The sequence below is a fragment of the Scyliorhinus canicula genome, chromosome 17 (genome assembly GCF_902713615.1).
Source record: "Scyliorhinus canicula chromosome 17, sScyCan1.1, whole genome shotgun sequence".
In the NCBI taxonomy this organism is placed as follows: domain Eukaryota; kingdom Metazoa; phylum Chordata; class Chondrichthyes; order Carcharhiniformes; family Scyliorhinidae; genus Scyliorhinus; species Scyliorhinus canicula.
Window position 1 is genome coordinate 49,757,070 of NC_052162.1, and position 25,034 is coordinate 49,782,103.

At 51.9% G+C, this 25,034-nt stretch overlaps 1 protein-coding gene across 1 annotated transcript in view; it reads right to left on the reverse strand.

The window, feature by feature from the left end:
- Nucleotides 1-25,034, reverse strand: part of tex11 (testis expressed 11) — a 304,551-nt gene that overhangs the window by 46,897 nt on the left and 232,620 nt on the right. Inside the window, 1 exon segment of the mRNA XM_038775694.1 lies at nt 12,103-12,189. Within this exon segment, the coding sequence (XP_038631622.1) occupies nt 12,103-12,189 (87 nt within the window).

A 25,034-nucleotide genomic window follows, 5' to 3' on the forward strand; every position in this document is an offset into this window, starting at 1 on the left:
TAGCCAACAATATTACTCCAGCCTCTAAACTCAGCTCAGAGAACTGAGAGAAAGGTCGCAGATTCGCTGATAAAGCCTCCTTTTTACTGCCGCCGAATAGCAGAAGGTGAAGCTTCACCAACGCCAGGTCCCTCTGCATCGATGCACGTACTTGAGCAGCCACCACTGGTAAGGTGTCCATAAAATTCAAGGCTGCAATCACCTCATCTGCTACAGGTGGGGACAGGAAGCTTGTGGGCAACAGCAATCTGATGAGGGCATCTGGATAGGCAATCCTGGTACCCGAATGGTGTTGAAAAGTGTACTCGTAAGCGGCAAGCAAGAGTGCCCACCGCTGGATCCTGGCCGGCGCAATAGGCGAGATTCTATTATTCTCTCGGAATAGGCTGAGCAAGGGCTTGTGGTCCGTTATCATAATGAATTGCAGACCATACACATTTTGATGGAATTTCTTAATTCCAGACAACAGCCAGACCTTCCATCTCAATTTGTGCGTACCGGTGCCCGGCGTCTTCCAAGGTTCTTGAAGCAAATGCAATGGGGCATTCCATTCCACTCCGTGCCTGGGACAACACCGCCCCAAAGCCATAAGGGGAAGCATTACAATCAGGGGTCCAGTCGGGTTACAGTGTCAAACCTATCCGTTTGGAAGATAGGCACCTCTTCACAGCCATGAATGTCTTGAGACATGCCCCAACACCATTTCTGATCTTCCCACAACACACGCAATGGGGCGAATAGGGAGGCCAGGTTTGCGGCAAATTAGCCAGGATAATTAACGAGGGTCAAAAAGAATCAGTGTCGTTCCATGATGTGGGAAACCCCCTTTATAGACCAGGCTTTATCCTCGACTGGTTGCAGCCCATCAATAACCATGCAATATCCGAGGTAGGTCACTGCCGTGGCACTGAAAACACTTCATTTTAGTCAAGAGCCCACATGGGCAAAACGGCAGAGTACCTGCTGGATATTTACCATGCGCTCCTGCTCTGTGGAACCGGTGATAAGAATGTCACCTAAGTAGATGGCCACTTCTGTCAAGCCCTGTAAAATGCTCGTCATCTCCTCTGAAATATCGCAGGGGCCGACGAAACTCAAATGGTGTAGGTATGCATGGCTCATAGAGAGCTTTGTAAACGGTGTGGACCATGGAATAAGTGGTCACACACAAGGCAGCCCAAGGTTACAGAAAAGAGCTCTTTTTTAATCAATACGGGGAGGAATTTTGATGAAAAGATGCAGGTGAATGTTGGAGGAGTACTTTCCCCCAGGAATGGTATGTCTCTTGGTTACCAGACCCGGCAGAAACAGTGAAAGATTTGGCTGGAGCTGCAGCAAAGATAAAAGCCTCTTCCAGCATTGTGGTGATCCACCACTGTATATATATATATATATGTGTGCCTGTATTAGGGGATGTACAACAGTACCTGCTATTACAGGTTTGCCGGTAAGCCCCTGCCAGCTAGCTCCGCCCACAGGGAGCAGTATAAATATTCATGAGCTCTCCTGAGCTGCCATTCTACAGCTGCAGTCGAGGGAATAACATCTCATGGTAATAAAGCCTCTCTTGTACCGATTTGTGTCTTTGTGTGCAATTGTTAGCGCATCAATTTATTACCGTGAGATTTCCCATATCATGGACATCAGAATTAAACCCGACCGCCAGCAGCTGGATCCGCAATCGCCGAACGCCAGGAAAGACTTTAACCACAGGCTGGCTGTCTTCAAGGCCTACATTACCTCAGCAGACCCTACACCATCGGAAGCTCAGAAAGTTCAACTACTCTACTCAAGGTTGAGTCCAGCGTGTTCCCGCTGATACAGGACATGCCGACCTACGCCCGTGCTATGGAACTGCTCAAAGAAAATTATGTCCAGTCGACGAACACTCTGTTTGCGAGGCATATACTCTCCACTCGCGTCTTGCAACCGGGTGAGTCGATTGAGGACTTCTGGCAGGCCCTTATCCCTCTAGTATGGGACTGCGAGTGCCAGGCCGTGACGGCCACGGAACATTCCAAACTCCTCATGCGAAATGCCTTTGTGACGGGTATTGCATCGGACCCCATCCGGCAACGACTGCTGGAAGGGGACGTGCTCGATCTATCGGCGACAAAGACTTTAGCGCTCTCTATGACGGTCACTTCCCGTAACGTGCAATCCTATCTCGCCCACCCATCCAACCGCGCGGCCCACCCATCCTACCGCTCGTGGACCCCGCAACCGACCCCCCCCCCCCCCCCCCCCCGACTGGGGCCGCTCCTGTGCAGTATGCCTGCACTGCTCGCCACACCGTGCATCCTGTGGGTCCCCGCTGCTACTTCTGCGGCCAGCAGAAGCACCCCCGCCAGCGCTGCCCGGCCCTCGCCGCGACCTGCAAATCCTGTGGCACGAAAGGCCACTTTGCAGCGGTGTGTCAGCCCGCGCAGTTGCCGCTATCGTGCTCGACCTCTCCCCAGCCGATCGCACAATGGGCCCCACTGTCCGCTGCTCCCGGGACCACGTGCGACCAGTGGGTGCCGCCATCTTCTTCCCCTAGGTCCACGTGCGATCAGTGGGCGCCGCCATCTTTCACCGCCCCCGCAATGTGCGCACCATGGGCGCCGCCATCTTCCTCCCCCGACACCACGTGCGCTCCATGGTCGCCGTCATCTTGCCCCGCCCCCACAACGTGCGCTGCATGGGCGACGCCATCTTCTTCCCCACAGGTACTTCGGACGCCGCCATTTTGTCCTCCCCTCGGGACCCGGGTCGCTGCCGCTACTCATCGGACTCTTTGGACGATCGCCTGCTACTCTCCTCCATGACGCTCGACCAATCCCGTCCTCGCAACCTGGCTACCGCTTCAACGACAGTGCTCATCAACGGCCACGCTACCTACAGCCTACTTGACTCCGGGAGCACCGATAGCTTAATTCATCCGGAAACGGTAAGGCGCAGCTCCCTCGCGGTCCATCCCGCCAACCAGTGGATCTCCCTGGCTTCCGGATCCCACTCTGTCCCGATCCGGGGCTTCTGTCTGGTCAAACTCACCGTACAAGGCGTGGAATTCAGCCGTTTCTGCCTGTACGTTCTCCCCAACCTCTGTGCGACACTTTTACTGGGCCTGGACTTCCAATGTAACCTCCAGAGCTTCACCCTCAAATTCGGCAGACCCCTACCCCCACTCACCATTTGCGGCCTCACGACCCTCAAGGTTGACCCTCCCTCCCTCTTTGCCAATCTGACTGCAGATTGCAAGCCCGTCGCCACCAGGAGCAGACGGTTCAGCACAAGACCTTCATCAGGTCCGAAGTCCAGCGGCTGCTTCGGGAGGGTATTATCGAGGCCAGCAACAGTCCCTGGTGAGCCCAAGTGGTGGTGGTGGTTAAAACTGGGGAGAAACACAAGATGGTTGTGGACTACAGCCAGACTATCAACCGGTACACGCAGCTCGACGCGTACCCCCTCCCTTGCATATCTGATATGGTCAATCAGATTGCACAGTACCGCGTCTTCTCAACAATTGACCTGAAATCCACCTACCACCAACTCCCCATCCGTAAATCAGACCGTCCCTACACTACCTTCGAGGCAGGCGGTCGCCTCTGTCAATTCCTTAGGGTTCCCTTCGGCGTCATTAACGGGGTCTCAGTATTTCAACGAGAAATGGACCGAATGGTTGACCGGTACGGACTGCAAGCCACGTTTCCGTACTTAGATAATGTCACCATCTGCGGCCACAACCAGCAGGACCGTGACGCCAACCTTGCCAAATTTCTCCACACCGCATCTCTCCTCAACCTCACTTATAACAAGGAGAAGTGCGTATTCAGCACATACCGCTTAGCCATCCTCGACTACGTAGTCCAAAACGGACTACTGGGGCCAGACCCCAACCGCATGCGCCCCCTCATGGAGCTTCCCCTCCCCCACTGCCCCAAGGCTCTCCAACGATGCCTGGGGTTTTCTTACTATGCCCACCGGGTCCCACAATACGCGGACAAGGCTCGCCCACTGATCCAGTCCACGCAATTTCCCCTCTCGGACGAGGCACAACAGGCCTTCGCCCGTATTCGCTCAGACATAGCCAAGGCCGGGATGCACGCAGTAGACGAGACACTGCCCTTCCAATTAGAGAACGCTTCAGATGTCGCCCTTGCCGCCACTCTAAACCAGGCAGGCAGACCCGTGGCATTCTTTTCCCGCACCCGCCATGCCTCCGAAATGCGACATTCCTCTGTTGAAAAGGAGGCCCAGGCTATCGTTGAGGCGGTGCGGCAGTGGAGGCATTACCTGGCCAGCAGGAGGTTCACCCTCCTCACTGACCAACGGTCAGTAGCCTTTATGTTCAACAACACGCAGCGGAGCAAGATCAAAAACGACAAAATCTTGCGGTGGAGAATCGAGCTCTCAATTACAAGATCTTGTATCGCTCAAGCTCAACAAGCCCCCAGACGCCCTCTCCCGGGGTATATGTGCCAGCGCACAAGTGAACCAGCTCTGTGCCTTGCACAAGAGCCTTTGCCATCCGGGGGTCACTCGGTTGAACCACGTAATCAAAGCCCGCAATCTGCCCTACTCCGTCGAGGAAGTGCGGACAGTCACCAGAGACTGCCAGGTCTATGCGGAGTGCAACCCGTACTTCTACCGGCCAGACCGCGCACGCCTGGTGAAAGCATCCCGCCCCTTTGAGTGCCTCAGCGTGGATTTCAAAGGGCCCCTCCCCTCCACCCTTAGTGTGGTCGATGAATTCTCTAGGTTCCCCTTCGCCATCCCATGCCCGGATATGACGTCTGCCACCGTCACCAAGGCCCTCGATTCCATATTTGCTCTGTTCAGTTTCCCTGACTACATCCACAGTGACAGGGGCTCCTCATTCATGAGCGATGAGCTGCGTCAGTTCCTGCTCAGCAGGGGTATCGCCTCCAGCAGGACGACCAGCTACAACCCCCGGGGAAACGGGCAGGTAGAGAGGGAGAACGGGACGGTATGGAGGGCCGTACAGCTGGCCCTACGGTCCAGGAACCTCCCAGCCGCTCGCTGGCAGCAGGTCCTCCTGATGCACTCCACTCCATTCGGTCACTGCTGTGAACCGCGACTAACAACACACCCATTGCACATGTTTGTGCCTTCCCCAGGAAGCCTACATCCAGGGTTTCGCTCCCGACGTGGCTCGCAGCTCCAGGGCCGGTCCTACTTTGTAGGCATGTCAGACTCCACAAGGCAGACCCTCTGGTGGACAGGGTATGCCTGCTCCACGCGAACCCCCAGTATGCCTACGTGGAGTTCCCCGATGGCCACCAGGATACAGTCTCGCTTAGGGACCTGGCTCCCTCAGGTGCCGAACCAACGCCCACACACCTCCCCATCCACGTGCCACCATCCTTTTCCCCGGCGGCCCCATCAGCCCGACCAGGTCCATCCCTCGTTCCCCTGCCCACACAAGAGGACATGGAAGATTTCGGCATGCTCCCGGAGTCGTCCAGCCACTGGCCAGCACCAACACCGCCACCACCGATGCAGTCGACGTCGACACCGCCTGTGCAGACGTCGCCACCACTGCTACGTCGCTCTCAACGAACCGTCAGACCACCGGTCAGACTCAACCTATGACGGGCACCGGGTTGCAAGATGGACACTTGATTTTTTTCCCCTCCCCCTCTGTAAATAAATCACTGCTCATGTATAATAGATTCACGTCACGCCCGCCGGACTCATTCTTAACAGGGGGTGAATGTGGTAACCAACCACTATATATGTGTGTGCCTGTATTAGGGGATGTACAACAGTACCTGCTATTACTGGTTTGCCGGTAAGCCCCTGCCGGCTAGCTCCGCCCACAGGGAGCAGTATAAATATTCATGAGCTCTCCTGAGCTGCCATTCTACAGCTGCAGTCGAGGGAATAACATCTCATGGTAATAAAGCCTCTCTTGTACCGATTCGTGTCTTTGTGTGAAATTGTTAGCGCATCAAACGTGCAGGCGGGGGAAGGGCAAGCTTAAAGGCTTAAAGCTGACTTGAGGGCCTTTATTAAAGCTGAATTCTAGCAGCAGAAGGAACAACTGTGAAAAGATTTCGCCAAGGCCACTGAAAAAGCGGTGACGAGACTTCCGGTGGTGGCCATGGAGGAGTAGGTCACGCATTCGGCAGCTCCGTCTGGAACAGACTCTCGGACCTTTTTCAGGAGTTTTCACGGACATTTTGCGGCAGATTGGTGAAGTGAACACTGCCAAAACGATTCCCTCTCTGTTGTATGGATAGCTGGACCAGGAGTGGCCAGATGAAGCGTTTCTGTCCCAACACAGAAGCGTGCGAAGCGGGCACCGAGGCACGGCATGGCGGCCGGTATAGACCAGGATGCATGGGCACAGTGGTCACAGGATGTGGTAGCCACCACTGGTATATATATATATGTGTTTTACGGTAAGGCCCCTGTATAACAGGTATGGGGGTAGATCCCTGCCTGCTGGCTCTGCCCAGTAAGCGGAGTATAAATAGGTGTGCTCCCCGTACAACAGCCATTTCGTCAGCTGCTGTAGGAGGCCACACATCTCAGTGTAATAAAACCTCGATTACATTCTACTCTCGTCTTCTCGTAGAACATAGAACAGTACTGCACAGAACAGGCCCTTCAGCCCTCAATGTTGTGCCGAGCCATGATCACCCTACTCAAACCCACGTATCCACCCTATACCCGTAACCCAACAACCCCCCCCCCTTAACCTTACTTATTATTAGGACACTACGGGCAATTTAGCATGGCCAATCCACCTAACCCGCACATCTTTGGACTGTGGGAGGAAACTGGAGCACCCGGAGGAAACCCACGCACACAGGGGGAGGACGTGCAGACTCCACACAGACAGTGACCCAGCCGGGAATCGAACCTGGGACCCTGGAGCTGTGAAGCATTTATGCTAACCACCATGCTACCCTGCCGCCCCCGACCCCGATCATAATTGATAGCGCATCACAGGAGCAACAGGAGTTCCTTAGGGGCTGCTTTGCCGATCTTAAAAAGGACATGCGGGCCCCGATGAAGGCATCAATAGACCAAATGATCTCAACTCAGGTGACACAAGGGAAAGCGATTAAGGAGATGGAGAAAAAGCTATCCGCCCATGAGGACGAGTTGGTCGTATTGGCCCTTAAGGTGGAGGCGCAGGATGACCTCCACAAGAAGTGGCAGGAGAGGCTAGAGGACCTAGAAAACAGGTCCAGGAGACAGAACTTGAGAATTGTGGGCCTCCCCGAAGGTGTGGAGGGGTCGGATGCGGGAGCATTTGTGTCCAAGGTGCTGGAGACGCCGATAGGGACAGGGGTATTCCCTCCAGCACAGCATAGAGCCCTCGCAAGGAAGCCCAAAGCAAATGAACCGCCGAGGTCCATGGTGGTGAGATTTCATCACTTCTCGGACAAAGAACTTGTCTTGCAGTGGGCAAAAAAAGAACGGAGCAGCAGGTGGGAGAACAGCATGATACGCATCTACCAGGACCTGGGTGCGGAGCTGGCCAAAAGGCGTGCTGGATTCAACCGGGTGAAGGCGACCCTCTTCAGCAAGGGCTGAAATTTGGGATGCTACACTCAGCGAGGCTATGGGTCACATACAAGGACCCATGGGTCACATACAAGGACCCACGGGTCACATACAAGGAACGGCATCACTATTTTGAGACGCCGGACGAGGCATGCTCATTCGTCAAACAAGAAAAGCTGGACTCGAATTAAAGGCAACTAAGCTTTGGTGGAATGTGGCGGTGGGGCTGGGTAACAGGGTACAGTTTCTAATATAAAATTGTATACAATGTTGGGTGCGTGTAAGGATGTGGTGGTGGCTGGAGGGTGTAGTGTTTTCGGCAAAGTTGAGATACGGAGGGGGGATTGGTCCCTGTATTTAGTGCAAATTTTCGGGAAGTTGGAGCCTTGGTTCAACAAGTGTCCCCTTACGGGACAATGTTAGTGTCTTCTGTTTATTTTTCATTTCGTATTACTATTTACTCACTGGGGCTGGAGAGGTAGTTTAATTGGTTTCTTCATGTGTGGAGGGGTCCGGACAATGAGGCGACAATGATTGGTGCCAGGGACTGGAGCTGGCAGGGTCAGCATAGGTCAGCTGACTCTCGGGAGCGTAGTGGGGGGTGGGAAAGTGCCCAGATGGTGCTTGGCCATGGGGTGGGATGCTGCTTTGCTGACAGAGGAGGTATCAATTTTGGGGTACCATTTGAGGGTCGGGGGCGGCAGCTCCGTGGGGGTGCTCGAGGAAGCGAAGGACGCGGGCTCGAGGTTGGCCAAGAACGGGCAATGGCTAGTCAGCAGGAGGTGGGGGTATTAGCCCCCCCGTCCAGGCTGATCATGTGGAATGTGAGGGGTTTGAAAGGGCCAGTCAAAAGAGCGCAAATGCTTGCGCATCTAAAGGGGTTAAAGGCAGACGTAGCAATGCTTAAGGAGACACATTTAAAGCTCGCAGATCACACGAGATTCAGAAAGGGATGGGTAGGCCAGGTGTGCCATTCAGGGCTGGATTCGAAGACCAGGGGGGTAGCAATTCTGATCCGTAAGGGTGTGGCATTCGAGGCTGGCAGAATTGAGCAGATAAGGGGGGCAGGTATATAATGGTGAGTGGAAAGTGGGTGGGGGTCCGGGTGGTGTTTGTGAACGTCTATGCTCCGAATTGGGATGATGTGGAATTTATGAGACGCATGCTAGGCAAAATCCCGCACTTAGTCACACAACCTGATCATGGGAGGAGACTTTAACACAGTAATTGACCCTGAGCTGGACCAGTCGAAGTTCAGGACAGGGAAGCGACCAGCAGTGGACAAGGAACTGAAGGGTTTTATGGAGCAGATGGGGATGGGGTGGATCCCTAGAGGTTCGCGTGGCCAAAAACAAAAGAGTTCTCTTTTTTTCTCCCACGTCAATACATTTTATTCCCGCAAAAGACTTCTTTGTCTCGAGCAGGGCGTTAATCCCAAAGGTAGCGGGGACAGAATACTCAGCAATCACAGTCTCGGGCCATGCCCCGCACTGGGTAGACCTGCGGCTTAGTGAGGAGAGAGGGCAGCGCCCACTTTGGAGACTGGATGTGGGCTGCTGGCAGACGAAGAGGTTTCCGGGTGGATTAGCAGGAACATCCAGGATTGCCTGGAAACAAACGATACGGGTGAGGTAGTAGCGGCAACGGTCTGAGAGGCTCTGAAGGCAGTTGTCAGAGGGGAACTCATCTCAATTCGATCCCAAAAGGAAAAGAGAGAAAGAGCGGAGAGGGAGAGACTGGTGGAGGAGATACTCCGAGTGGACAGGAGGCCCCTGAGGCGGGGCTAATGAGGGAGCGGCGGAGTCTGCAGGCAGGGTTTGAACTGCTGACCACAGGAAAAGCGGTAGCACAGCTGAGGAAGGCAAGGGGGGCAGTCTACGAGTACGGAGAGAAAGCGATTAGAATGCTGGCACACCAACTGCGAAAGAGGAAGGCGGCCAGGAAAATCGGAGGAGTAAAGAATAAGGAGGGTAACACGGTCTTGGATCCGGGGGGTCAACGGAGTCTTTAAGGAATTCTATAGTAAACTATACGAGTTCGGAGCCCCCGATGAGAGCGGAAGGGATGAGGCAATTTTTGGACCAGTTGAGGTTTCCGAAGGTGGAAAAGGACCTGGTGGAGGGGCTGGGGGCCCCGATTGAATTGGAGGAGATTGTCAAGGGTATAGAGGGCATGCAATCGGGTAAGGCCCTAGGGGCCGGACGGTTACCAGGTAGAATTCTATAAGAAATTTTCGGAAATTGTGAGCCCACTCCTGAAGAGGACCTTCAATGAGGCTAGAGAGAAAGGAACCCTCCCCCCAACAATGTCACAGGCTTTGATCTTACTCATTCTTAAATGAGGGAAGGACCCGGAATATTGCGGGTCATACAGGCCAATTTCATTTGTAAACGTGGATGCCAAATTGCTAGCTAAGATTCTGGCCACAAGAATTGAGGATTGCGTCCCAGGGGTGATAGGGGAAGACCAGACTGGGTTTGTTAAAGGCAGACAACTCAATACCAATGACCAGAGACTCTTGAATATTATTATGATGCCCTCAGAGGGAGGGGAGGCAGAAGTAGTAACAGCAATGGACGCAGAGAAAGCCTTTGACTGGGTGGAGTGGGAGTACCAGTGGGAAACGCTGGGGAGGTTCGGGTTTGGTGAGGGCTTTATTGGCTGAGTGCCCAGAGATAGCGATCTTTGGAGTGTCAAAAGACCCGGGAGTTCAGGGGGCGAAAGAGGCTGACGTCTTGGCCTTTGCCTCCCTAGTAGCCCGGAGACTGATTTTATTAATGTGGAGGGACTCAAAGCCCCTGAGTGTAGAGACTTGCGTTAATGAAATGGCTGGGTTTCTCAGCCTCGAGAAAATAAAGTTTGCCTTAAGAGGGTCTGTGCTAGGGTTCTCTCGGAGGTGGCAGCCGTTCGTCGACTTTTTCAGGGAAAATTAAAATGTCAGCAGAAGCAGCAATCCGTGGGGGGGGGGGGGTGAGTAATTAATTGGGATGGTGTGGGAAGACTGGGTCGCATGGGGTAATGTCTATTTAATTGTTATTGTATATTCCCATTTTGCACTATGTTAATGTTCACTCGTTTGTTTTATTATGGTTACTACTGTTTTATTATGACAAATTCTGCAAAACCTGAATAAAAATACTTTAAAAAAAAAGAGAGCTTTGTAAACGAACTTCCCACGGCCAGCCGAGCATATATATCTTCGACCTGGGGCATCGGGTGGCAATCCAATCACAATGCCCTTGTTTGCAGTCAGCTTCAAGTTCCCACACAGCCAGACGATTTTATCAGGTTTCATCACAGGCGCCCCCGGCACAGCGCAAACTGTACGTGTCGTATGACTCCTACATCTTGCAACTGTTGCAGTTCTGTGTCCACCTTAGGAAGTAGCTCATAAGGAACCCGTCTTGCAGAATAACATCCACCACACTGAGCTCTGCTACCTTTGTGGTGAACGCCTCATCCGGGAATGCCTGACGCTGAGCCCCATATAGTAAAATGTGTGACGGACTCTGATCAGCACTGGGTCCATCGGTGTCCATGCCTTTATTTGGGTCGCTGTGACTGGCAACGAGTCCATGAAGTCCAAAACATATTTGTACCCTGACAAAAGAAATGTCCAACACTGAATGTTGGCGGAAGCCACAAGCGGGATCGTCCTGTCCTCCTTAAAAAATCCCAAGAGGCGTTTGTGGTCAGTAAGGACCATAAAAGTGTGACCGTGCACGTATTGGTGGAAACTTTTCCCAGTGAATACCACCGGCAAACCTTCTTTCTCCATCCACCCATAGTTTTGCTCTGCCGCTGCCAGGGAACAGGAGGGAAACACGATAGGACACTCTGTGCCGTCGTCCATCCTGTGTGCAAGAACTGTGTTGTAAGGCGAGGCATTGCAGGTCAGCAGTCAGGGCTCTGGAGGTCGAAATATGTGGTGGTATGACTAGGAAGTTTACAGTACCTATCTGCTATTGGTGCAGAGCACTCGCTGCCCATTGGCTCAGGTCGGTCATGTGCCCCTCTGCTGATTGGTTGAGGCTAGTCATGTGACTGCTCACCCATTGGCCGAGAGGCAAGTAGTCCCACCTATGAGGCGGGTTAAATGTAATCAAGACCTGAATTATGTCAATGGACCCCAAATTTGAATATCAATTAAATTCCTTGCTACTTATTTGAAGGATCTATGCACTGTCTGATACATGTCCATGAGGGGCACAAGGCAGGCTGTGGTGAATCTGTCCAACTGTTATTTATGCATCCAGCCTGGTTTTGCTTTTCATTGTCCAGTTAAAGAATGAATTTCACCTCTTGGTGGTGAATTTGGCCACCAGTTATATCCAATCCAGTTTTCCTTTTTTGTTGCCCAGCTGAAGTTGAATTTCATCCTTTAATGCATCTCGAACAATATATAAACATTTGTACATGATGGTAAGTGAGTGACCAAAATTACAAAGAATGCAAATATTTAATTGCTCAAATGAAATTTAGTTGAAAAAGTTCTGACATTTTAGCCTTCAGACAATGAGTTTCCCTAGTATTTGAAGGTACTTGATTATCACTTAGTATTTAACAATAACATTCTTTTACCTATTTTTCGAAACCAATTTGCTTCACTACTTTTCAGCTCAACAGTCATCTTTCCCTCAGCCATCTGAAAGATTAGTTTCTTATGAGCTGTAAGAAAGATACAAATATTTTAATACAGCAAAGTCACTGTTAACAATTGTAAAATGCAGAGTATGCCATTCTAATGTTTAAGCTTTTTATATCAGCGTGAAGTTTGTTTTCAACTATTTTTAATCACTAACGTGAAATATGTAAAAAGTCCATAATTTTTCGCAAATAGCACACGTGGCTGGCACTGTGGCTTCACAGTGCCAGGGTCCCAGGTTCGATTCCCCGCTGGGTCACTGTCTGTGTGGCGTCTGCACTTTCTCCCCGTGTTTGCGTGGGTTTCCTCCGGGTGCTCTGGTTTCTTCCCACAGTCCAATGACGCGCAGGTTAGGTGGATTGGCCATGCTAAATTGCCCTTCAGGTCCAAAAAGGTTAGGAGGGGTTATTGGGTTATGGGGATAGGGTGCAAGTGAGGGCTGAAGCGGGTAGGTGCAGACTCGATGGGCCAAATGGCCTTTTGCACTGTATGTTCTATGTTCAGTAAATTGAAAAGTATAATCCAAAACTAAATATTACAGGAAGTACATTTTCAAATTAAATATTACAGAAAGTGCAAAAAAAACGCACTTCTCTCCATACAGCATACTGGACGCTAAATGCCTCTACACAATTGCAATGTAAGTGGTATTTACAATATACATTCCAGGTCAAGCACATGGCTCCAAGGTATTGGTCTGCACAGAACATTCTTAAAGCCCTACGGAAAAAGCAAATGGTGGATTCTCTTGGATGTTCCGTGAGCAGAATGTCAAAGTCAATTGGCATACGTTTTAAAGAGAAACCAAGAAATACCATGGCTAAGGTGGTGATTAGTGGGAAATTGTTACATACAAGGTGCGCAAAGGTAGGAAGATACCAAATAATGCAGAACGTCTGCCTAACCAAAATGTCCACCATGGTCCTCATCTGCAACCACTACAGGCTTACTCCCACAATAATGTATGTCATCATCAAGAGGTGGAGACAGGAGAAGTGGACACTGATGGTTGGGACATGTACAAGGACGATAGAGTAGCGACCTGAGGGAGCTTATGCAGAGGTTCCAGTTACCAAGAGGAAACAACCCAAAATATATTCAGGTCAAAAGCTTCCTCCGAAAGGAAACAACAATGCACCCCAGACACCAGGTCACTCGGGAAAAAACTGCTGGACGCTGGTGATCTAGGGAAGGGAAACTGTGAGGACCTATATGGGCGGCTGTTAGAGGAGATACACTCCCCATTGGACAAGACAAGCAAAAAATGGAACTAGGAATAGAACTAGGGAGAGGACTCTGGATCAAAGCACTAAACAGGGTGAACTTCACCTCCACATGCGCAAGGCAGAGCCTAACACAGCTAAAGGTGGTGCACAGACCGCACCTAACCAGAACTCGAATGAGTGAGTTGTTTCTAGAGGTGGAAGACAAATGTGAATGGTGCCAGGGAGGCTCAGCCATCCACACCCACATGTTCTAGACGAATGTTTTTGAGGCAATGTCCATGGTTGTTGGAGTGAGGGTCTTCAAAAGTGCGGTCTCCAGGTTTCAGATCAGCCAAAACTCTTTATGGGAGAGGGGGGGCCGACACCCTCGCCTTGGCCTCCCTTATCACCTCCTGGAGAATCCTGCTCAGCTGGAGATCGGCAGCACCACCCAAAGCTGCCCGACCTGGCAGAATTTCTCAGACCAGAGAAAATAAAATTTGTCATCCAGGGTCGGAAGAGGGCTTGCGCAGGATGTGGAAGTCCTTCACCAAATTGTTCCAAGATCTGTTTGCAGCCGACAACCAATAGAGTAAGGGGGGAGAGAAGAAACGGGAGGAGGGTTAACGCACACAAAGAAAACGAGGGACAAGGGACAAAGCCACAGGGGACAGGTCCGAGGGCATGCCGAGGCTCAAACTAAACTGTAAATAGACACTTAAAATTACCAGTATGACCAGAGCACGTAATTGTAACAGATGTATGCCATAGCCACAGCGGGCGGGGGGACAATTGCCTGTAAAAAGGTGTGCTGATTTCTGTATGTATTTTTTGTTTTCCATTTTGTTTGTAAATGTTTTTTATTGGATTTTTGAACAAAGTATATTTGACGTTATGTACACAGGATATGATATAGGTAGGCATCTGTTTGTGCTAGAGAGACAATTCCGGAGGGCAGTCCTCGAATGGGTCTGGTGCCGGTGTTGCCCCTTGCTTCTCCCGGACGGATTTCACCGCCGTTGTCTTCTCATGGCCACTGCCACTTCAGCTGACCCTCCAGTCTTCTGCCTGTATTCTCTTTTTTCTCTGTTCCTGTGGATGTCAAGTTAGTTAACGTTTCCCTGCCTACCCCGCCACCCCACCCACCTACCTCCCTATTGTTCCCTGTCTCTTCCCTCCTCCGCCCCCCCTAGCCCCCTGTGGTTCGCCTCTCCTTCCTCTTAGATTGAGCTGCCCCCCCCCCCCCCCCCCCCCCCCGGTCTATCTCTCCCTCTCATGCTTTGGCTGCTTTCCCCTGTTTCTTGGCTACCTGGCTATTCTTCTACTTGTTTGTTGGCCACAAACAAATCCCGGAACAACTGGGTGAATGGCTCCCACATTCTGTGGAAGCCGTCGTCTGACTCTCTGATGGCGAATTTGATTTTCTCCATTTGGAGAGCTTCCGAGAGGTCGGACTGCCAGTCTGCAGATTTGGGTGATGCTGCTGACCGCCAGCCGAACAGGATTCTACGCAGGGCGGTCAGGGAGGCAAAGGCGTCTGCCTTCCTCCCCAGAAATAGATCTGGCTGGTCTGAAACCCGCCAGTCCGCCACTTCCGGCCATGGCTCCACCCTCACCCCCACCACTTTGGACATTGCCTCGAAGGCAATCCAGTACTCCACAAGTCTGGGGCAAGACCAGAACACGTGGGCGTGGTTGGCCAGGCCTCCTTGGCACCATTCACATCTATCCTCCATCTTCGGGAAGAACCTACTTATACGAATTCTTGTTAAGTGGGCTCTATGTACCACTTTTAGTTGTGTCAGGCTGTGCCTTGCGCACGTGGAGGTGGGAGTTGACCCTATGCAGTGCTTCGCTCCAGAGTCCCCACCCTACTTAGATCCCCAGGTCCTCCTCCCATTTCATTCTTGTTGCGCCCAGTACGGTGTCGGCCCTTTCTACCAGTCGGTCGTACATGTCGCTACAGTTTCCTTTATCTAGTATGCTTGCATCCAGTAACTGTTCCAGTAATGTCTGTCGTGGCGGTTGTGGGTAAGTCCTTGTCTCCTTTCGTAGGAACTTTTTGAGTTGCAGGTACCTTAGCTCGTTCCCCCTGGCTAGCTGGAATTTCTCTGTCAGTTCGTTCAGTGTTGTGACCCTGCCGTCGGTGTATAGGTCCCTGACAGTCAGTGTCCCCCCCGTCCTGTCTCCACCTTTTGAAGGTGGCATCAGTCAGTGCTGGTGTGAACCTATGGTTGTTGCAGATGGGAGCTTTGTCCAACATTTTGGTCAGGCCAAATTGCTGCCGTAGTTCGTTCCAGGACTGGAGGGTGGCTATCATCACCAGGCTGCTGGAGTGTTTTTTGGGTGGGGATGGGAGTGCCGCCGTGGCGAGGGCCCGGAGTGAGGTCCCCTTACAGGAGGCCTCTTCCGCACGCACCCACTCAGCTCCTTGATCCATCCCCTTATTCACTCGGCCGTCGCCACCCAGTGGTAGAATTGTAGGTTTGTGTGGGCTAGCCCTCCCCTTGATTTTGTTTTTTGTAAGACCTTCTTTGGTATCCTAGCATTCTTTCTTCCCCCCCCCCTCCCTTAACGAACGCTATCATTAGTTGGTCTAATGCTTTGAAAAAGGCCTTGGGGATGTAGATCGGGATGGATCTGAATAGGAAGAGGTACCTGGGCAGCACGTTCATTTTGATCGTCTGGACTCTCCCGTGAGGGAGAGTGGGAGTGTGTTCCATCTTTGAAGGTCCTTCTTTACGTCCTCAGTCAGACTGGTAAGGTTCCATTTCTGGATCCCTTTCCAAACATGGGCAATTTGGATCCCCAGGTAGTGGAATTTGTATCGGGCTTGTTTAAACGGCAGTTCCGTTAGTGCCAAAATACTTGTGGGTGTACCGGGAAGACCTCGCTTTTGCTCATGTTGAGTTTGTAGCCCGAGAAGGCGGCAGACAGACTCTTTCAGGAGCGCGATGATTCCGTCCATGCTGCTTTGTGGGTCCGATATGGAGAGGAGCAGGTCATCTGCATAGAGTGAGATTCTGTGCTGCCCCTTTGGATCCGCCTCCAGATTGTTGCCGCTCTGAGCGCAATTGCTAGTGGCTCGATCGCTAGGGCGAACAGCAGTGGGCATACTTGTGTGGTACCCCTGTGGAGCTGGAAGTATCGGGAATTGACGCTGTTTGTCCGTATGTTCCCCATGGGAGTTTTACCCAGGAGATGAACCCTGTTCCAAGCCCGAACCGCTCCAGTACCTCTATGAGGTATTTCCATTTGACTCTGTCGCAGGCCTTTTATGCGTCTAAGGAGACAATCACCTCTGGTGTTCTCTCCGCGGATGGGGTCATTATCACGTTCAGCAGGCGCCTAATGTTGGAGGTAAGCTGTACCTTTGACAAAGCCTGTCTGGTCCTCTGCGACCACCTCTGGCACGCAGTCTTCTTGCCTTTTGGCTAGAATCTTGGCCAGTATTTTGGCATCTGCGTTCAGCAGTGAGAAAGGTCTGTGTGACCCACATTCCGTTGGGTCTTTATCTTTCTTAGGTATCAGCGAGATTGAGGCCTGTGCTAGCATGGGTGGCAGTGTGCCCTTAGCCAACGAGTTGTTTTCCTTTTTTCTGCCATGGTTTTGTAATATGTAACATATGAATTGTGAAATATAAGACGTGAAAATTCAATGAAAACACTTTTACAAAAAAAGGTTTTGCGTACAACTACAATAACCCATATATAAATCTTGGTTGGGGTTCATCCACAGAAGCTCCATGACTCAGGACACTGGGATCTACGGGCTGTTCCCACTGATGCATGTCGAGACAAACTTCAAGAACCATGGACTAGTGAAAGCTGCTCTTTCATATGTCTGAAAGTGGTTGGCTTTCCAATGCAAAGAGTCCCAACCAAGTGCTGCAGACTGGCATATTCCAAGGTCCAGAACTATGTGCTGAAGGATGTCAAACAGGCAGACACTGCAAACACGCAATTGGGAAAGGCCATTGTCTAATGCTTTTCAGCCAGAATGCATCACTGGGTGGCACAGTAGCACAGAGATTAGCACTGTTGCTACACAGCGCCAGTGACCCAGGTTCGATTCCCGCCTTGGGTCACTGTCTGTGCGGAGTTTGCACGTTCTCCTCGTGTCTGCGTGGGTTTTCTCAGGGTGCTCCAGTTTCCTCCCACAAGACCCGAAAAATATGCTTGTTAGGTGACTTGGACATTCTGAATTCTCCCTCCATGTACCCAAGCAGGCGCCTGAGTTTAGCAACGAGGGGATTTTAACAGTGACTTCATTGCAGTGTTAATGTAAGCCTACTTGTGACACAAATAAAGATTATATCAGCTAGAGACTGTGATAGTCATATAAAATAATGAAAAATAATATTTCCCAAGAATTCATGACAGCAAAAAGATCACATTAACTGTAGGTTGGAAATGAAGATCTACAAATTTTAGCAATGGGCGTCAAGCTAACAAATACATTTTATAACAATGTTCAAATTCAATGTGTAGCCACCTGGGTTGGCCACTTCCCGATTCCAAAATGGAGGCCCACAAAGAACACAGGGAAAAATGGTCAGGCACAGGAAACAAGCAGGTGCAAGGTTTCCTGTGTATTAAGACTTGCAAAACCCCAGACAGAACCGAAACCAGCAACCATCTACATATTAATGAGCAATCCCCAGGAACAATTAGATACATTGAAACGATTGGGACCAAACCAGACACCCCGGCGCCAGCGGGAGATGGACAAAGGAAGGCCAACGGACACATAGGAACCGCCCAGCTATCAGGGAACAGCTCCAGTATTGGAGAAATCGATCCAAACGATTGAGACTTGGTCCAATTGATTGGGACCAGGTCCGGGGTCCGACCAAAAGAGCGCGAAACCCCTGGCGACTATAAAACAGAGTCACCAAGTTCAATTCGTCCTTCTTGGCAGGGTCTCTCAGCAGCTTGAAACAACTCTTGACCTTCACTCTCAACAAGGAGACCTGCCTAGCAGCTGCACCAACCAAGTAAGTCTCGAGTCAACGCACGCTACGAGATAGGCGCTACTAGTTACTAGTCCATACCAGCTTGAAGCCTGCAGCCTCAGAATCGAACAAAAGGCCATTGTTCCCCTGACCTGGTGGGCCATTTCCAAAGCTAAGTATAGGCCTTTTAGTGTTAGAGATAGTCTAGTAAGTAGAGTTTTATGCATGAGTAGTGATTGACTGTGTATAATGAATGTGTTTTGATTTGAAACTTACTAACTGGTGTATTACGTTATTGATCAGCACTTGGCTTTGAACCTCGTGGTGGTATCGGAAAGATACCTGGCGACTCTAGAGCAAAGGTTATTAAACAGAGCAATTAAGTAAAAGCACAATTAGCAACAAATGTAACCAAAGTGACCGGATACGAAGTCCCACAAAGATGACATAGACGACTTGGACAACTGTCTGTTCTAAGAATTTTCCAGGTAACACTGTGGATGGAAAGAAAAAGTGTGCATGGTATGACACCCTGAGCTATCTATGCGTGCACAAAAACAGATCAAGATACAGGAGGTATTGTCACTAGCAGATCAGGGAGTGAAAGAGATATGGAAACCATTTAACTTTCAGCTGACCAGAGATGTAAATGTTGCCAAAGCCCCAGAGGATCTTGGGCTGCTCTTCCTTTTGAGAGCTGACCGATGGTTATTTAACCTGTGGGTCACCACATCTCAGGCGAGAGGCAAGGTTGAGAAGGCGGGGCCTTCACGAATAACCTCAGTCGGTACATATTTCAGCTATCCAGCCAACCGAGCTAACCGACCCGCTTTCAGAGATTCAGGACAGAAACAAAATGGCTTGCTATCAAGAGGGAACAAAAAATATATATGGAGACCCCTTCCTGATAGTTACACAGTTCAACCAGCAAAGACTCAAATCAAGTCATCCTCTCGCAAACCGTCTAAAAGAAACCAAGAAAAATACTATTTAGATGTGTAACAATGTTGCAAAACGTGCCAGGTGTCCCATATACACAGGAACTTATCGATATACTAGTTACTGAACTCGGCTACTGCAAAGTCTACAAATGTGGAATATTTAGTTTGCCTGACGTGGAATGCACATTCTTTGCCTTGTGGTGAATGTATTACGGCAACCATTCACCACTGTATTGCATTGAACTATGTTGTTGCCCTTGTGGGCTCCACCTATGGACTGTATCGCATTGTATCATGTTGTGGGCTCCACCTATGGACGGTATCGCATTGTACCATGTTGTGGGCTCCACCCCTGGCTCCGAACCTCGGGGGAGGTATATAGATCTGCTGCCCTGCAGACGGCTCTCAGTGCAGTGCAGTCGCAGGCAGGCACAGTTCTAGCTGATTAAAACCAGTGTTCACTTCAACTATCCGTCTCATGTGAATTGATGGTCGCATCAATTTAATCAGCTACAACATCGCGATGGAAGCAGCCCTCAAACCTCATCGACTAGAACTCGACCCACAGGCCGCTGAAGTCAAAGGGATCTTTTCGCACTGGCTCCGCTGTTTTGAGGTCTACTTCGCCGCCTCCTCCTCGCACTCCGTCACCGACGAACAGAAACTGAGCCTCCTCCATGCCTGGGTGAGCCACAGAACCTCCGTGCAAATCGAAGAAGCGACCACCTATGCAGACGCGGTCGTGATCCTGAAAAGGCAATACGCGAGGCCGGTGAACGCTGCCAACGCCTCGGAGAATTGCTGGAGTACTTACGCGACCTGAAAGTACTCGCACGAAGCTGCAACTACAAGGACGTCACGGCCACACAACACACGGAACTCGTGTACGTCCACCTGTGGACCATTGTATTACATTACATCGCATCGTATCATGTTGGTGTCCTTGTGGGCTCCACCCCTCGGGGGAGGTATATAGATCTGCTGCCCTGCTGATGGTTCTCCGTGCAGAGCAGTCGCAGGCAGGGATGCCTACGTGACTGGAGTCCAACTACGTCAGACAGCACCTGCTCGAGAAAGGCGCCCTTGACCTAGAAGAGACGGTAAAACTAGCCACCTCCCTAGAAGTAGCGTTTCAGAGCCTCAACGCTTTCCCTTCCGACCACGCGACCCCCTCGTGGACACCCGACCAGAGGGTGCTCCAGGCCTGTGCCACGCGGCTGCCCACCCAACCCGGGGGGCTGCCCTGCTATTTCTGCGGCCAGCACCAGCACCCCAGGCAGCGTTGCCTGGCTCGGAAGGCACCCTGTAGCAACTGCGGAAAGAAAGGACACTTTGCCAAAGTTTGCCAGGGTCCGGCCGGTAGAAGTGCGGCTTGCACTCCGCACATACCTGGCAGTCCTGGTGACTGTCCGCATCTCCTCGGTGGAGTAGGGTAGATTGCGAGCCTTGACAAGATGGTACAATCGTGTGACCCCCGGGTGACAAAGGCTGTCGTGTAGGGCCTGGAGTCGGTCTACTTGTGCGCTGGCACATATACCTCGGGGTAGGGCGTCAGGGGGCTCGTCGAGTTTGCCGAGGCGATACAAAATCTCGTAATTATAGGTGGAGAGCTCGATTCTCCACCGCAAGATTTTATCGTTTTTGATCTTGCCCCACTGCGTGTTGTTAAACATGAAGGCTATCAAAGGTTGGTCAGTGAGGAGAGCGAATCTCCTGCCGGTCAGGTAAAGCCTCCAATGCCACACAGCGTCATCGATAGCTTGGGCCTCTTTTTCGACGGATGAGTGCCAAATTTCTGAGGCATGAAGGGTGCGGGAAAAGAATGCCATGGGTCTGCCTGCCTGAATGAGGGTGGCGGCAAGTGCGCTGTTTGATGCGTCACTTTCTACTTGGAAGGGCAGTGTCCCGTCTACTGCGTGCATCCTGGCCTTGGCTATATCAGCTCTATACGTGCCTCGGCCATAAGGGGAAAGTGGATGGACTGAATGAGTGGGTGGGCCTTGGCCGCATAGTTTGGGATCCACTGGGAATAGTAGGAGAAGAACCCCAGGCAGCGTTTGAGGGCCTTGGGGCAGTGGGGGAGGGGAAGCTAAATGAGGTGGCGCATGCGGTCAAGATCGGATCCCAGATCTCCGTTCTGGACCACATAGCCAAGGATGGCTAAGCGGGTTGTGCTGAACACGCACTTCTCCTTGTTGTAGGTGAGGTTGAGGAGAGTGGCCGTGTGGAGTAATTTGACAAGGTTGGCTTCGTGGTCCTGCTAATCGTGGCCGCAGATTGTGACATTGTCTAGGTACGGGAAGGTGGGCCGCAAACCTTACCGGTGAACCGTTCGGTCCATCTCCATTTGGAAGACCGAGACACCGTCAGTGACCCGAAGGGATCCCTGAGGAAGTGATAGAGAAGACCGTCTGCCTCAAAAGCAGTGTATGGACGGTCCGATTTACGGAATGGGAGCTGAGGTCTATCGTTGAGAAGACCCGGTAATGTGCAATCTGATTGACCATATCAGATATGCATGGGAGGGGGCACGCGTCGAGCTGCGAGTACCGATTGATGGTCTGGCTGTAGTCCATGACCATTCTGCGTTTCTCCCCAGTTTTAACGACTATCATTTGGCTCTCCAGGGGCTGTTGCTGGCCTCGATGATGCCTTCCCGAAGCAACCGCTGGACCTCGGACCTGATGAAGGTCTTGTCCTGGGTGTTGTACCGTCTGCTCCTAGTGGCAACTGGTTTGCAATCTGGAGTTAGATTGGCAAAGAGGGAGGGTGGGTCTACCTTTAGGGTCGCGAGGCCGCACACAGTGAGGGGTGGTAGGTGCCCCCCGAATTTGCCGGTAAGGCTCTGGAGATTGCACTGGAACTCGAGGCCTAGTAGTAGTGCAGCGCAGAGATTAGGAAGGACATAGAGGCAGAAGCCGCTGAACTCTGCACCCTGGACCGTGAGAGTGACCATGCAGAACGCCCGGATCGTGACGGAATGGGATCCAGAAGCCAGGGAGATTCGATTGGCGGGGCATTTCGTGAGGGAGCAGCGCCTTACCGTATTCGGGTGGATGAAGCTTTCGGTGCTCGTTGAATCCAGTAGGCAAGATGTCAGGTGACAGTTCGATTCTCACACTGGTCGAAGCGGTGGCCAGGTTGTGCGGACAAGACTGGTCGATCGTCACTGAGGCGAGCTGCAGTCGGTCGTCGCTGGCGTCAGATGATGGAAAGCGTGGGGGGCCCAAGCCTTGCAAATGGCAGTGCGGGCCAGGCTGCGTTGGCGGGGTGCTTCTTCTGGCCGCAGAAGTAACATCGGGGACCCCCAGGCCCAGCAGGCCTTCAGCCGCATCAAGGCAGATATTGCCAAAGCCGCGATGCGTGCGGTGGACGAGTCCATCCCCTTCCAGGTGGAGAGCGACGCGTCAGAGGTTGCCCTCGCCGCTACCCTTAATCAGGCAGGCAGGCCCGTAGCCTTTTTCTCCCGTACCCTCAACGCCTCTGAGATTCGACGCTCCTCAGTTGAAAAAGCTCAAGCCATTGTGGAAGCTGTACGGCATTGGAGGCACTACCTCGTTGGTAGGAGCCTCGTCACCGACCACCGGTCGGTAGCCTTCATGTTCGCCAATACAGTGGGGCAAGGTCAAGAACGATAAAATCTTGAGACGGAGGATCGAACTCTCCACCTATAATTAGGATATCGTGTATCGTCCTAGGAAGCTCAATGAGCCCCCAGATGCCCTGCCCTGCAGCACATGCGCCAGCGTGCAAGATGACCAACTCCGGGCCATCCACAACGACCTCTGCCACCCAGGGGGCAGCCGGCTTCTCCACTTCATCAAGGCCCGCAACCTGCCCTACTCCACTGAGAAGTTCAGGGTCATGACGAGGGACTGCCAAATCTGCACAGAGTGTAATCCGCACTTCTATCGACCAGATAAGGCCCACCTGGTGAAGGCATCCCGGCCCTTCGAGCGCCTCAGCATCGACTTCAAAGGGCCCCTCCCCTATAACAACCGCAACGCATATTATCTCAACGTCGTTGACGAGTACTCCCGCTTCCCCTTTGCAATCTCTCGCCCCGACATGACCGCGGCCACTGTCATTAAGGCCCTGCATAGTATCTTCACCTTGTTCAGTTGCCCCATTTACGTCCAGTGACCGGGGCTCCTCGTTTATGAGCAACGTTTATGCATCAGTACCTGTTCGCGGTAAGACCGTCGCCTCAAGCAGGACTACCAGTTGCAACCCCAGGGAAACGGACAGGTGGAGAGGGAGAACGCGACAGTATGAAAGATCGTCCTCCTGGCCTTACCGTCTGGGAGTCTCCCAGTTTCCCGCTGGCAGGAAGTCCTCCCTGACGCACTCCACTCCATTAGGTCACTCCTTTGCACAGCCATGAACGAGACCCTCATGACCGCCTATTTGTTTTCCCTAGGAAATCCATGTGCGGGGTCTTGCTTCCGGCCTGGCTGACGACACCGGGGCCAGGACTCCTCCAAAAAACACGTGAGGAGCCTGAAGTCCAACCCCCTGGTCACGAGGGTCCAGCTCCTTCATGCCAACCCACAGTACGCCTACGTGGCGCACCACGACGGCCGACCAGATAGAACATAGAACAGTACAGCACAGAACAGGCCCTTCGGCCCTCAATGTTGTGCCAAGCCATGATCACCCTACTCAAACCCACGTATCCACCCTATACCCGTAACCCAACAACCCCCCCCTTAACCTTACTTTTATTAGGACACTATGGGCAATTTAGCATGGCCAATCCACCTAACCCGCACATCTTTGGACTGTGGGAGGAAACCGGAGCACCCGGAGGAAACCCACGCACACAGGGGGAGGACGTGCAGACTCCACACAGACAGTGACCCAGCCGGGAATCGAACCTGGGACCCTGGAGCTGTGAAGCATTTATGCTAACCACCATGCTACCCTGCTGCCCCATAGTCTCCCTCCGGGACCTGGCACCCGCAGGATCCCCTACGGTCTACCCCCCGCAACCTACACTAAACAGCGCCGCGGCCCCTGCATGGCTTACACCCCCCCCCCCCCCCAAATCGCCGACCGACAGGGATGAAGCTCCAGAAGACACGCTCCCGGAGTCAACACCCGTGCCCACATCGACAAGTTCAACACCCATGCCCGCAGCGAAACCAGAGCTTAGGCGATCGCAGTGCACAATCAAGCCGCCGGACAGACTCAACCTGTGAGCCACTTCACCCCCACTGAGCTTCAATTTTTTAACAGGTGGTGAATGTATTACAGCAACCATTCACCACTGTATTGCATTGTACTATATTGTTGCCCTTGTGGGCTCCACCTATGGGCCATTGTATTACATTACATCGTATTGTATCATGTTAGTGCCCTTGTGGGCTTCGCCCCCTTGGGGGTGGTATATAGATCTGCTGCCCTGCAGGCGGCTCTCAATGCAGAGCAGACACAGTTCTAGCTGATTGAAACGACTGTTCACTTCAACTCGCCTGTGTGTGTGAATTGATGGTCGCATCATGCCCGAGATGCATACCTCATTTGCCTACATTATAACAGCGTCTGCACTTCAAAGTACTTAATCGGCAAATATCACTTAGCAAAGTTCTCTGAGACCAAGTGAGCAGAAATCCAGTCTCAAGGAAAAATATATCACTGTGCACCAGCCAAGCAGATTGTCGCTACTGTCACAAGGCAACTGAACAAGAACCAAACTCACATCACCAGGGCAACTGGGATACATCCTGACACATTTATTTCCATCCTAAAATACAGGAAGGCAGGGC